This window comes from Pteropus medius, unplaced genomic scaffold (genome assembly GCF_902729225.1).
Source record: "Pteropus medius unplaced genomic scaffold, Ma_sr-lr_union100, whole genome shotgun sequence".
Lineage (NCBI taxonomy): Eukaryota > Metazoa > Chordata > Mammalia > Chiroptera > Pteropodidae > Pteropus > Pteropus medius.
Window position 1 is genome coordinate 2,516,063 of NW_024350926.1, and position 14,181 is coordinate 2,530,243.

The 14,181-nt window shown below is 34.2% G+C and overlaps 1 protein-coding gene across 2 annotated transcripts in view; it reads right to left on the bottom strand.

Annotated features, from left to right (window-relative positions):
- Positions 1 to 14,181, bottom strand: part of ARFGEF1 (ARF guanine nucleotide exchange factor 1) — a 99,161-nt gene that overhangs the window by 24,317 nt on the left and 60,663 nt on the right. For both annotated transcript variants that reach the window (XM_039841808.1, XM_039841809.1), the window contains exons 19-23: positions 12,280 to 12,431; positions 8,733 to 8,861; positions 7,713 to 7,871; positions 7,327 to 7,477; positions 2,687 to 2,777 (exon numbers count right to left, since the gene is read on the bottom strand). In XM_039841808.1, the coding sequence (XP_039697742.1) occupies positions 2,687 to 2,777; positions 7,327 to 7,477; positions 7,713 to 7,871; positions 8,733 to 8,861; positions 12,280 to 12,431 (682 nt within the window). The remainder of the gene's footprint in view (positions 1 to 2,686; positions 2,778 to 7,326; positions 7,478 to 7,712; positions 7,872 to 8,732; positions 8,862 to 12,279; positions 12,432 to 14,181) is intronic.

A 14,181-nucleotide genomic window follows, 5' to 3' on the forward strand; every position in this document is an offset into this window, starting at 1 on the left:
GAACAGAAGCATAAGAACCTTGTGTGTTATTAAGACATGTCCTGAAAAGCATGAGTAGGAAAAACATTTTTGATAAATTATTGCTTCATCCACATTATGACAGTGATGCAGAAATGAAAAATAAAAATAAAAAAGTTGACAAAACTTGCAGATTCTGGATCAGACTTTAACCTGTAAACAACACACAGGCAAACTAAATTACTGTATATGAAAGTTTTCAGAATGAAAATATCACAGGTAACATTTATTTCATAGACCTAAGTGAAAGATATTTAAGAGCAAATGCAATGGGCCATGAGCTATATGTGTTTTTTGCAAGATGACGGGACATTCCAAAGTGTGAGATGGGCTAGTTTGATAAAGCTAGATCTGATGTGTTTAAAAAATAATAATAAAAACAAAAAATATGGTGGTAAATAACTGATAAACTTTTAGAGGTAAATCATTCCTGGACAAACTATCCCTGTTTAGTAAAACTTAAAAAACTGGTCTAGTTTGGCAGTGCCTAGCAAACTGCACCCTAGCAAGCCCTAGAGGTATTCCAGATTCAAGTGCCCAATACTCTCCTAAATTCTAATGGAACAAGATCTCTAATACAAAAATGGAAGCAATTATAAAATTTTATCATCTTAAAGCTTTTAATGGAATCACATATTTTTCAGTTAAGAAACAGAAACTATAAACAATTAAGCAAAAAATTATTTTTATTTTTCATGTTTATCTACTTGTCATAATAGATTTTTCAGAGCAATAGGCCGAAGGACAGGAAAATGACATTTCCTGCTGAACAAGCACAGAGCTTTACAGGATGATGGCTGACAATATTCTTACCATTGTCTTGAAAACCAGGGTAATCTCACTGAGTTAGCTTATAGACTAGAGTCAGAATATTACATATGAAAATAAACTCGGATATTCAGAAAGAAATTCACAAGAAATTTAATGAAAAAGTAAAATGCACTACACAAAGATATAATCGTATAATAACTCAAAGATGTAACTTTTAACGTTTTCACTAAGAGCTAAAATTTAAATAAATTCAATCAGATATTGAATTTATGTTTGTAGAAGCCTTTGATGGTGATGAGTTTGAGACAACAAAGTACTAACAGAACTTGTGCCAAGACTCCTCTGAAATAGCATAAATTCTTAAAACAGAGAGGCATATTATTTGTTCAAATGAGTGATGTGTCTACGTGTAACTAACAGTGGATAGTTGGATAAATTAGAACTGGGTATGGTCATAAAAGTATATTATGGAAACAAAAATAGTATGTAAAATGTTGACTCCTGCCTGAATAGGTTATCGTAATGACAGTAAAAACGATTTTCTGGAAGGCAAGAAAATCACCTGGAAGGAGGACAGACACTGCACTGCTCCGGAGCTATGCATGAGGGCGAGAAGGGTGGAGCAGTTACGAGTGCTCACTCAGAGACAGGCTGCTGGAGTGTGCATCCTGGCTCCACCCCTCAAAATCCTCTGTGAATGAAACTGTTATTGAAAAAAAACAAACCAGGTTACCCTGGTTGTGGGGATGAGAAAGTTATTTAAGTTCCCCGTGTTTCAGTTTCCTTATTTTTAAGTTGAGGACAAAAATATTATTCATCTCATAAAGTTACTCAAAGGATTAAGTGAAATAACATATGTAAAGCACTTTGAAAAGTATCAAGCATGTGATAAGCTTTTGGGTTACAAAGTAGGTATAAGACCATACACAATCTTTCTTCGACCTTTACAAAAAAAAAAAAGGCAAATGAACTCTTTCCTCTAACAAAAAGGACAGCAAGTGGACATCAAGAATTCAAGGAGAAAGTTCCAGGGAGTACTTCCAAGGTGGGTCAGTAGCCTGCAAGACTCTAGTTCTGTCTGTACTTAGAGCAAAGAGTTTTATCTAAAGCAAAGTAAAATGGATCAGCACATGTCTCCGAGCACCAAGAAAAGAATATAGTACATGTTATATTTTTTTAAAGTGTCCATCAGAAGTGGTTAGAAAAAATTCAGAGTTGTAAAATCTTAAGTTTCAATTTTGGGGGCAGTCATCTAGAAAAAGCAAATCTTCGAAAGAATGCTAGATATTATTCTACATACTGGGAATTTTTAACATCTGAAACTAAATATTCCATAGTAAAATAAACCAAAGTATGGGTTTCCTTTTAAAAACAAACTAAAAACAAAGAATACCTGACAATGTTTATACTATACAAATTCCTTCCCACAGAAGCTTATAATAAGAGTTGCCAGCTAATCCCTTCATTTTACCCATAATGCTGCAGTCCTACATCACAGACCAGAAAGACAAATTACTCTCTCTTTTCAAATAGGGATAACAAGGGGAATGTTTTCTATAAAGGAAATAAAACGTCTGTGTTCTTTTCATCATTAGGGAAATTGGGCATTTCCCTAATGCCCAATATCTATTGTAATCTACATTTTCATACTGTTTATCTCCTTCCTATATTCTACGATCTAAAAAGCAAAATTATAGGTGTTTCATCTAAATCATGGCATATCACTGGTATAGTCATATTACTCAAGGAAAGTTAAGTAATCATGGTATAGTCATATTACTTAAGGAAAGTTATTTTGGCGATAATTTTTTTCTGTTTACTGCTAAGCAAAATATATCTAAATGCTGCAGAAGTAAAACAGTATTCACCTGAAAAGGGAATAAAATGAACAGCTTACCTATCCACGGCAACGACGACACTCTGAGAGCTGGTCTCGCCAATGGACTCCTGGATGCTCGCTATCTGCTTCCAGTCCACGTTTCCTCCAACTACCACACATAAAAGAGAGTCATCTACGTTTGAAAATAATTCAGTGGAGGAATATACTTACAGTTCTAGAACATATTTCTGAAATTAGTTATTTTCCTAATGAAAGAAAGAATGCTTTGGGCGAACAACTCTTGGCATCAGTGACCTTTTTCAAGGCCAAATGTGCTTGATGAGCTATACTAATTGGTATACACACATGATTATAAAAACACAAACATTTGCAAAGATTACATGAGTTAGAGTCACTGAGAATTTAGATCACAAAATTAATGACATTAGGCAGAATTACTCTTAATGTTTAAAAAACAGCACTAACATGGGTTGCAATGATACTTTCTCAGGATGATCCCGGACTCTATATAATTAGGTCTCCCCTGTCATTCAATCGCCAGTCTCTTGTTTACAAATGCTTACTGGAAATTCTAACTATGTTCTAACATCTTCTTTTTCAAAAGAATCATTTCTTTTCCCCTAAATAACTAGTTCCACATCTGGACAGCAGAACAATTTCTCCAAGTTTTCAAACTCTTAAACTTTCAATTGTCTTTGAGATCTTTCCCCTCTCCCCCTAGTCACTACATCTTTCCTTTGACTTGTTTTCACATCATTCATTCGCATTCATTCCTACTCAATTTAGACCCTTATAATTTCAGGCCTAGATTACAGCAAGTTCCTGTTTTCCCTGCTGCTAATTTCCCCCCTCTTCAATCTCTCCTTTATTCTCCTGCCAGATTAATTTTCCTAAATCATCAGCTTCATTCTGCTTACCATTATTTTCAGGATAAAGTATAAACTTTTCAGCATTTAAGGCAGTTTCCTTCAACATTCTAACCAATATGTGTTTCTAGTCAAGCCGTCCAACTATCTAAAACTTATTTATCAAGACCCAATTTGAGTTCTCAATGAAAGATTCCTCTCCATTGTTCTCACCTTTCCTCTGAACTAAGCATTTACTTAAATAAGTACTACTCAAATCAGAATTTCTTTCATACAGTTTCATATAAGTTAGGTGTGTTAATGTTGCCTTCACAGCCAAATAAAAAGTTTCCTAAGGTTAGGAACAAAGTCATACACATTTTTTGTATTTCCCTATACTTCACTCAATATTGAGTCCAAAGCAGATGCTCAATAAATACTTCTTGACTTGACTGGCCAGACACAATGCTTTATGAAGGCAAACATAATGGATGATGTTATTTAAACCAGCTGGACTCAAATTCTATTCCGAGAAATGAATATGAAAAAGATGTGCCCTGTCCTCATGGAGAGGCTTACAACCGACTTTAACACAATGTAATGATTACTTCATGGCTGAAATTATAATTACATATAATACAAGTTTTGCTAAACAGAACTAATTTTGATCGGATAAGGGAGAATGGAGTGTTAGCTCACTTAAAAGCTTCAAATATGATGAAATACTAATTCAAGTTGGACCCAGAAGGATGTGAGAAGGCAGAAGAAAAAGCAATCCAGGTAGAAAGAGCAGCATATATTAAGTAATGGAAGTGGATGCCAAGCTTTAACACACTTACTACAGTGTAGCATAACAAAAAATTTGGCAAAGGACAAGGACAAAGGAAGAAAACAAGTAGTAAATGAAGCTGGAAAGAGACTAGAAATAGAATGTGAAGAGCCATCTGTATGAGCCACTGTGAAAAACCGTGATTGTCATGCTTAATGTCCTACTTTTGCAAACAGGGAGCCATTAGACTTTTTAGAAAATTGACATGATCCAATTTATTTTCCAAAAAATAATTCTGGCACTATTTGAAGAACAAAGTGAAATAGGAGAAGATACTGGAGCCAGGGAGACAAATTAGGAGTCTATCTATGTAAGTAAACAAGAATGAAAGCCTGATGTGAGTGACAGAGAATGGGGGCCACAGGGAAATGGTGTCGAGCTATACTGAAGTGTACAGCACATTATAGGAATTTAATGAAGAAACATCTATGAGAAAAAATAATGCCCATCACCACAACATTTTCTTTGTTTATCAACCAAATGTCTTTCCTGTGGAGCTTTCTATACTTTTTAATTTAAATATAATTTTTACTTGTGAATAAATATATTTAGAGGAACCAAAGATTATGTAAATTGTCTAGCAATCCAAAGAATCTATTCACAAATATGTGAAACCCTTCAAAGATGTGTATGACAGTATACCATGATTGGCTAACAGTTTCAGTTTTACCAAACAGATTACTCAAAATACCTTTGTTCACTGAGAACAAAGATATAGGTGTTATGAAGATTTACATGACCGAGTCACTGAATTTTTAAAACTTACATATTTTAAAAGAATATGTACATAATTTAAACCTAATAATCATGTGCTATGTATTCTTAATAACTAAAAGTTCCCTGTTTTCAAAAATTGAAAGTACAGACTTATATCCTATCAGTCAGAAAGTCAGATAAATATGTACTCAGCACTATGAACTTGGTTACATGGAATGCTTGGTGCACGGATGCTGCTGATAAAGGAGGATATTAATTTATTTTTTAAAAAACAAATGTATAGACTAAACCAGCTTGAATGTCTGTACCACATCCACTTCTAACTCAATTCTGACTACGGTATCCTGCTGAAGATAGCATCTGTTGTCTGAGTAGGTGACAGGGCACAGATGGATCAGGGTGAATGTCTGCTACACTGGGCTAGCTGTTAGCCAATGAGATGGCCTGAAGGGAGGGCTCTGCCCAACAGGGGCCAAGTCAACAGACTGGCTCCCTCTTGGACGTAGATTCAAAAATGAGAGACCTGATCAATCAGGAGTGAGTAGAGAATGGAGCAGGCCAAGAAGAGAGATGACATAGGAGAAAGCCTCGATAAAGCGTAAAAGAGAGGGAAGAGTGTGGCTGGTTGCCTGGGTGCCTTAGAAACCTAAAATTTTTGTTCTATTTCCAGATCCAAAATGTGTATATTTTTCTGTAAACCCCCTTCTCCTGAAGGGAGAAGGCGGATCATCTCATATCCTTGCAACCTAAGTAGCACAACAGCACAGTGATCAAATTAATTTTAATTCACTTTCAAATATACTAGTAAACGTTATCAGCAAGTACCATTATTTCTCATTTGACTAAACTTTTAGAAGATAAAATATTTCACTGGTGTTTTATTTTTAGTGTAACCTACTTCTGTTGCTTGGCAAAACTGAGCCCTGGCAATTTGTATCTATCATTATTTTGGCCTTCTCACACTCCTGAATCTTTAAAACAAAACTTTCAAAAGCTATTGAATCAATCAATGCACATTCATTTCACTTGCCTGTAAATATTTTTCATCTGTATCTCGTGCTATTTTCTGGAGTAATTACAGTTCTAATGTTCCAAATCAGATTTCCAGGTTGCATAAGTCACCACACAGGTGGCTCAGGCAGTTCTAAATCCTGCTGCTCTATCACTAAGTTATTAGGTCTAACACCTGCACCTCTTAGAATCACCACCTCTAAGATACAACTGACGTTCAGAATGCTCTGCTGGCTGACACAGATTACCACTGGGAACTCACTGTCCCAAGTCCAACCTGAAGCCACAACATGGTCCTGGTCTTTACTTCTTGCTCTATGGATCATTTTTCAAAGTTGACATTCTTTTAGATTTTCTAAGAATTTTTACTGCAAGCAACAACAGAGATATATCACTAAGATAAAAAAAGACAGAAAACGTCCAGAAATATAACATTACAACATAAAACCTTAAGAGGTAAATTATTCCTAGATCTCAGGTCAATTCCCTTCTACTGAGTCATGTCTCTAGGCTTCTTGGTGAAAATGGGGTAGGGAAGATGGATAGAGAATAGTCCAGAAGCCATTAATATACTAGACACTGTACTAAGTCCACTTTTATATATATATTCTTATTTAATCCCAACATCTCTATAAGTAGACATTACCATTAGTTTGAAGAGGGAAACTAAAGCTCAGAGAATTAAAGAAAGTTATGAACAGTAAGGAAGAAATACCAAATTCAAACCCAGAAGTACAGTATTCAAAATCAAAGATAGTCGAAATTTTTCTTTTTCCATTTATGACTAAAAATGTATTGTCTTCCATTCTTCTGTATCTGTTTTCTCTAATATTTTCCTTTGTTCTACTGGGTTAAATCTGGAAGTTCCTGGCCAGACTGAGCACATGGGGAACCATGGGAAAGTTTTCATACTGGCAGAAGCGTTTAGCTAGGCCTGCATAGGTCCTTAAAAAAATTTGAATGTGAATGCTTTCTCCAGTTGCTCCAACTAGTTACCATCTTATTATATAAGCCTTCACTCATTTAAGTTACCTTAGTCTTAAAAGAAGATAATTTTAAACTGTATCCTTCTTCTATCCCCAACTATGAGATCAAGACTAAGGTCATTTAATGTTAATACTAGTCAAAGCAAAAAAGACAGTTCTCTACACAGTCCCCTTGCTTTACCTCAAAAAGTCAGCCAAAGGGCATTTTATCATACCCCTCTAAATGTATTTCATTGCGACAATAAAGTTACTTACATTGAGCAAGTTAAAAATATTTTGATATCTCAAAATAATTTTAAAAATTCTCACCTAGCCCCAGACCCACAAATTCATCAGGAGCCTGATCTTTTGTTCCTGTAAGAGATCCTTCTCTGCCTCGCACTGTTCCAGAAATGTATCGAGGTTTCACTCCAGTTCCTATGAGTTGTGCAAGCTCCAGCTGACTTATGCACTTCAGAATCTTAATAACGAAAGGGAAGAAAATTAATTCTGTGTTAAAAACGTTCACAAAAATATTTAAATGTATGCAGCCAGGATTTAAACATAGGCTACATTATAAATCACTATAAAAAGCTAAATGTACTCATCCCAAATGTACTAAATTTTCTTCCCAAACACTTAAGCATGTCAGTGATAGAATAGCTAGCATTAGCTCATTTTTTAAACCAAACTGAAAATAAAGCAAGTGCTTATACCTCATGCCATGAATTTCCTAAGTAATTTCCATCTGTGTGAGCCACTGTGATAAGTGTTTTTATTGTGTCAATGTTCTTCTGTTTCATTTCGGTAATACCAGAACTCACTGTAAGTAAGGTAAATCTTGCTAGCGCCTGGACATATGCATCTCTTTCCAGCTATGAAAAAGAGAAAAGTATACTTTATGTGGTTGTAAATACAACAAAGTGATCTAATTCCCTAATGACACTTTTTATAAATTTTTAATTGACATGTCATTAGTTACATACAATACTTCAAACTACAGTTACTTTTATTTTAAGATGAATGAAGCAGAAAAAGAATTTCTGAAATCCAAAGATGATGGTGTCAAATCAAAGTGAGATTTTAGTGATAACAAATGAATTCACATAGAAAAAACATTCACTGAATATATTTCAAATACTATGTGGACTAGATGAAATCTTAATTATAAATATTCTTATTTTTTCTTTATAGCCACGCTATGCTTTTTAAGCCCTAACATTCATAATTAAATGTGAAATGGATTTTTAAAAAGAAAGCCAGCTATGGTTAAAATTTATTATCAGACAAAGCACATAAATTACTAGGTGAGACTGTCTTCATGAAAATTATGTACTAGATACTTGGTTCTCTTAAAGATAACTTATACTTAGGCTTAGGTATAGTTATAAAGTTATACATAAAAATATGTAAAATGTGAAAATATACATATGATTTAATAAGTATGACCATGCTACATATTTAAGTAAGACATTCAAGTTAACATAGGAATTCAAAGCCTTGGAAAAAAAATTGCAAACCAAAGTTATTATGATAAATTTTAGACACATCAGTATAGAACTACCACTTTTGCCATAGCTTCTCAAAACCTTCGACATTAAGATTCATTTAAATTCCATCATAAACTTGAAATTAGTTTTTCCTAAGTCAGACATAAAAAAATAACTTAAACTATAGTAATGGCACAAGTAATTTACGTTTTCCAGACTGGCTACAAAGGCAAAATTCTTTGTTACCTGAATGCTGAAAATGCATGCAATTCTGATTGCACATCTTATACCTTCCAGGCAAAGAGAGGCTACTTCAGTATCATCACAATCTTGTAGACCCACACTGAACGCAGCCAGGAAAGGTGTCCAAGCCAACTAGGAAATTTAAAAATTTTAAAAATATCATGGTCTTCAAGTGCTAATTAAAAATTATGATAATACTACATTAATATTTCTCAAAGCTTTCAGACAATAAATGATTTGAGGAAGTCCTGAAAAAAAGCAATGAGTTTCTTGGCTTAGTTATTTGAAAAGCTTTCTTAGACAAAGGGGAAAAACTACATAACGCTGTCTGGAATTAAATAAATGGGAAAGCAAGATTATAAATTCACTAGAAGACCCTAGGCATACTGTAAGCACAGCATTAACAAATTTTTCATATCAATAAAAAATGGGAAGTCAACATTCATAAATGATTAGTTTTACCCAACTTCAGAACTCCTCTCTCTGAAAGCTTTGTCCCTTGCAATATCTCAGACTTTTTATTTCCAAGAAAATCCTTTTAGTTATTTCCCACTTGCAACAATTACGTTACTCTCTTTTCTTTAAACCTGCTCCTTAGACATCATTTAATCATTTAGCCTTATCTTTGTTACAGTCAAATATTTTACATTGACATGTCAGTGACATCTCTGGTTCCCAGAAGAACAATACTTTAAAAATATAGTTCAATAAAATACTTCATTACAAATGGTGAAAGCCAACAAACACTAAATTTCACTATAAAAACTAAATGCCTAGTGAAATTATGATGTAAAAAACAACAAAAATAAAGAGCTATCTTTCTACTACAGAAAATCCTAGTATCAAAACACATGTATATCTATTAGCATGTGCACATGTGTGTCTAACTTTGACATGTCTGATGGGAGAGTATATGCTTTTAATAAGTTATCGTGAAGCAGAACTATATAACCATATAGCTATACAGATGAAAAATGTTTATCCCTGTTGCTATGGCGATGACAATTGAAATGTTTAAAAGATCTAAAAAGTTTTTAGCATTATAAAGGAAAAGAGAATTACTCAAAGCTTTGCCTTTAACATCAGAAAGTTCAGAAGTGCATACTCTCTACCAAAGGAGCATAAACCATAGTACCTTTTAGTCTTAGCTTTGCTACTTATTTAGTCTCTCTGAACCTCATATTTCTTCCTCTTTAATTAATACCTGGACTATCACCATAGAGAGATGCTGTGGGCATCATATAAAGTGCAGTACTTTTAAAATACAAAGTACCATATGAAAGAAATAAATCACACATTCTAAGTAAAGAAACAACACATCTATCTGGAAACCTGCATAATATTTTATACAAAAAGTATAAATGGCCCTTAAGCCAGTGAAGAAATGTTTAACTCCATTCATTAGGAATTAAAGATACGATTTTCCAATCAAATTACACCAAATAATATTCAGGAGACAGTGAAATTGCCCACTCACAACCGTATAAACCTTTGCTGAATACAATTTGGCAATATGTAAAAAGATTCTTAATATTTATATCCCTTAATATTATAACACATACTAGGATCTCTTATTCATTCCTTTACCCAGTCAACGCTTATTTATTGAGCACTTACTACAAGCAAGAAATTGTGCTAGATATTGGAAAAAGTGAACAGATGTAGTCCCTAGCTTCATGGAACTTAAAGTTTAGTAAAGAGATATACTAGACACATATATTAATAGGTATATTAAAATAAATAAGTGTATAAATACGAATTGTTATAAATACAATGAAGGAAAAGCAGAGCATGTCATGAAAAAGACCTAACTTGGACTTGAGGGGTCAGGGGTCGGAAGGTAACATTTAAAGTGGAAACTGCTCAAAGAGGAAAGGATAATTTTAGACAATGGATACAGCTTGTAAGAATGCTCTGAAGAGAAAATAATTTAGGACATTCTAGAAACTGAAAGAATGCCAGTGTGACTGTAGCATAGTAAGAGAAGAAGAAATCTAGCAACAAAGTTGGAAAGACGGTGAAGCCAGACCACACGAGGTCTACAGTCCCTCTAGGTGTTAGTTTCATCACAGTATCTTGCAAAGTCAGTGAAAAGCCGTAAGGAAGAAGGTGACACTGCATTTGGTATTTAGAAAGATCGCTCTGGCCTCTGTAAATGGAGAAGAGGAGCACAAAAGTAGACGTGAGGATGCTCATTAGGAGAACGCTATAGTAATAAATGAGAAATGAGGGTGTCTGAAGAGAATAATGGCGGTGAGCAGAAAGATTCTGAAAGATTCAGAATTCTAGGTTAGAGGATGTTTAAATAAACTATAACTAATCCAAAGACTAGATTGGAAAAGCTACTTATGAAGAATTTTTAATGATACGAGGAAATAAGGGAGAAAAAGCTAGATACAAAATTTCTATCCATAGTATGATCACAACTATTTAATTAAAATAAAAAGTGATATAAAAATATATATTTTTTTATGAGTAGCAGAATTATGGCTGGGTTCTTATTCTTTGTTTTCTTCTGCCTCCCCCTTATCAAAAATATCTGAAAAGAAAAACAAGTATAAAATGATTCAAAACAAAAAAAAAAAATCTGCTTTATAAAATTATTTCATAGTAAAGTGTTTCTTATATTTCAACATCATTTTCTATATTATTCCAAAAGATAAGACCAGTTATATACTCCACTATAGCTTCTTAAATTATCTCCCTAGCCCCACCCCCATCCTATAATTTTTCATCAACTTTTAGAAACATCGTCACACAGACCTTGAAATAGGGGTAGAAGTAATTATAAAGTTTTAGAGTAAAAGGGAACACAGAAAGCTTTTACTGTCTATTCACATGCATAGTGAATGACTGGATTAGAACTCAAATAATGATCTTTAGCCTCCAGAGACCATCTCTTACCACATTGCCTCACGAACTGGAATGTATTTTACCCATTTCTCCCTTTCAAATTGGACTAGATTTCCCTCCACTTCCCTATAATCTTTATAATGCACTACTTACTCATTCTGGAATTTGGAGAAAGGATTGAAAAAAACAGGAAAATGAAGAAGGAATGGGAAATCATATTTTAAAGAACCAGTAAGCAATGTTCTTACTAGGTTAACCTATAAACATAAATAATGCTCCCTCTAACTACCTACTCTACCTTCTGGGCTCCAGGCATACTCAGAGCCCTCACGTGAAGTAGCTCCTGGGCCAGAAGCACTGAGGGAGAGCAAGAGGCTCACGATCACTTTGGAATTTTAGGTAACTCCCAAGGTTTAAACAGAACTCATTTAGGGAAAAGCAGGCCAATGATTAATGACCATTCTCTGAAATTCATTCTTAATTAAGATCACGTATCTATTAATTGCTAATAGTGCAGAACTTGTCTCATTCTCTTTAAGAAAAAAATTTATATTTGCTATGTCCTTTTAAATAACATGGTTTTTGCTTCTGGGTCTATACTCAGGGGTATATTACTATATTTCCTTAATTTAAAAATATGCTGAATGAAATTATACATAAATGTATATTACGACTGAAAGTTATTAGTAACTCTTACTTTAAACATGGGTCTCACATGCTCCAAATGTGTTGCACTTGTAAAAGGCGCTTGCACATGGCTCACAGCCTCCATGAGTGCTTTAGCTGTCTTGGCCATCTGTTCCATTTCTAAGTTGTACAGAAGTCTTCTTTGTTTTTCATTGGCTACATCTGAAACAATAAACACTATGAGCATTTAAAATAGAAAGCATTTTAAAATGCTATTTTGATGTTTTACTATAAGATAAACACCACCAATTAATAACTAATTAAAAACAGTCCTAAGAAGCCACACACAAACAGTCACATAATGTATGATTCCATTTTTATGAAATATCTAGAGTAGGTAAATGCATATAACAAAACGGACTGGTACAGACGGGCTAGGGGGAGAGAGGGAACATGGAATAACTGCTTAATAGATATAGTTTTAGTTGGGGATGATGAAAATGTTTTGGAACTATAAAATGTTGCGTAACATTGTGAATATACCAATGCCACTGAATTATTCACTTTAAAATGGTTTATTTTGTTATATGAACCCCACCTCAAAAGTGGGAAAAAAAATCCTGAACTAAGAGTCAGGGCTAAGTGGAAAACCTATGAAAAGGGAAGAGAGTGGGTACAAATCTGTCACAATGAAAGTATTAGTGAAACAATGTAAATACTGGATAGGAGAAGAGATGTAAGAGGAAATGGCCTCTTAGCATGACACATGCTGAATGGCATCTCCTAAGTAAACAAGAAAATAAACAGTGGCCCTGATACTCCAAAATAATTTTAGCATTTCAGCACACCACCATCCCCTTCCCATATCCTGCTACTCATTGATTTCCTACCACCATATACAAAAGAGACCAGAGAAAAAAGGATATGAAGACCTTATAATACGGGTATACAGAAGAAAACTGAATAGAAAACTGGCATCTACTTAGGTGTAAAAATGAATTCTTGATCAATATACTTAATGAGACAAGCAGAAGAACTAAAAATTTCACTCCCAAGTAAATTGCTGTTTGGTACTGGCCTACAGTAAGAGCCAAGGATGCCTAGTTCAAGATCTGGCTTTGCCACTCTTGTGTTTTAGGTGTAGAGATTTAATAAAATCTTTATACTACACTCAGCTGATAGATTCTATAATTCTAATACGTTTCCTAACCTCTGGTCTTCAGTTTCCTCATCTATAAAAGGAAGAAAAACTTACTAAAATTCTTTAAGATCATTCTCCGTATTATTCCAAGAGATAAGGCTAGTTATGTTTCACTCTTTTTAACATCATCTCCATAGCCCTGACTCTCATAATTCTTCATCAATATCTAGAAATAAATGTATCACATAGGTCTTTTTGCTTCTCTCCTGTCAACAGAATTTTGCTACTATAACTTGTTCTGTTAGGTAAAGCCTGAGATTTCATTTCTAAGTGGAAGTGCTGAGAAAGGCAGGAGTCCTCTTTCCATATTACTGTTTTATTCTTAAACTATGACCCTCACCTCACTTCTGTAGTCAGATTTTAGCTCTAATTTAATCATCATTGTCTGTATGTACAGAGTTTCTAGAATGGAGCCAGGCCCATAGCTGGCTCTCCGTGCTGGTTAGACTTAGGAACTCTATAATGATATAGTTTGAGATGCATGTGAAATAGTGATTTCCAACTGCACAAGCTTCCCCACAACCCTAACCCTCCCCATCTCTTTAAATCACCCCTACTTCCAGCTTCTGTTTATATATAATGATAGATGAAGAAATGTAAAAATGTTGCTTATAGATAAGGAAGCAGGAAAAAGTACTGAGTTAAAGTCTGACTATTGGGGTTGCCTGCCCAATCTCTCTGACCTCCGAATCCGTGCTGAGATTAACTGCTAAATGGACAAGTATACATTCAATGCACGCTAATCCATACATATTATATAGCATTTTCCAT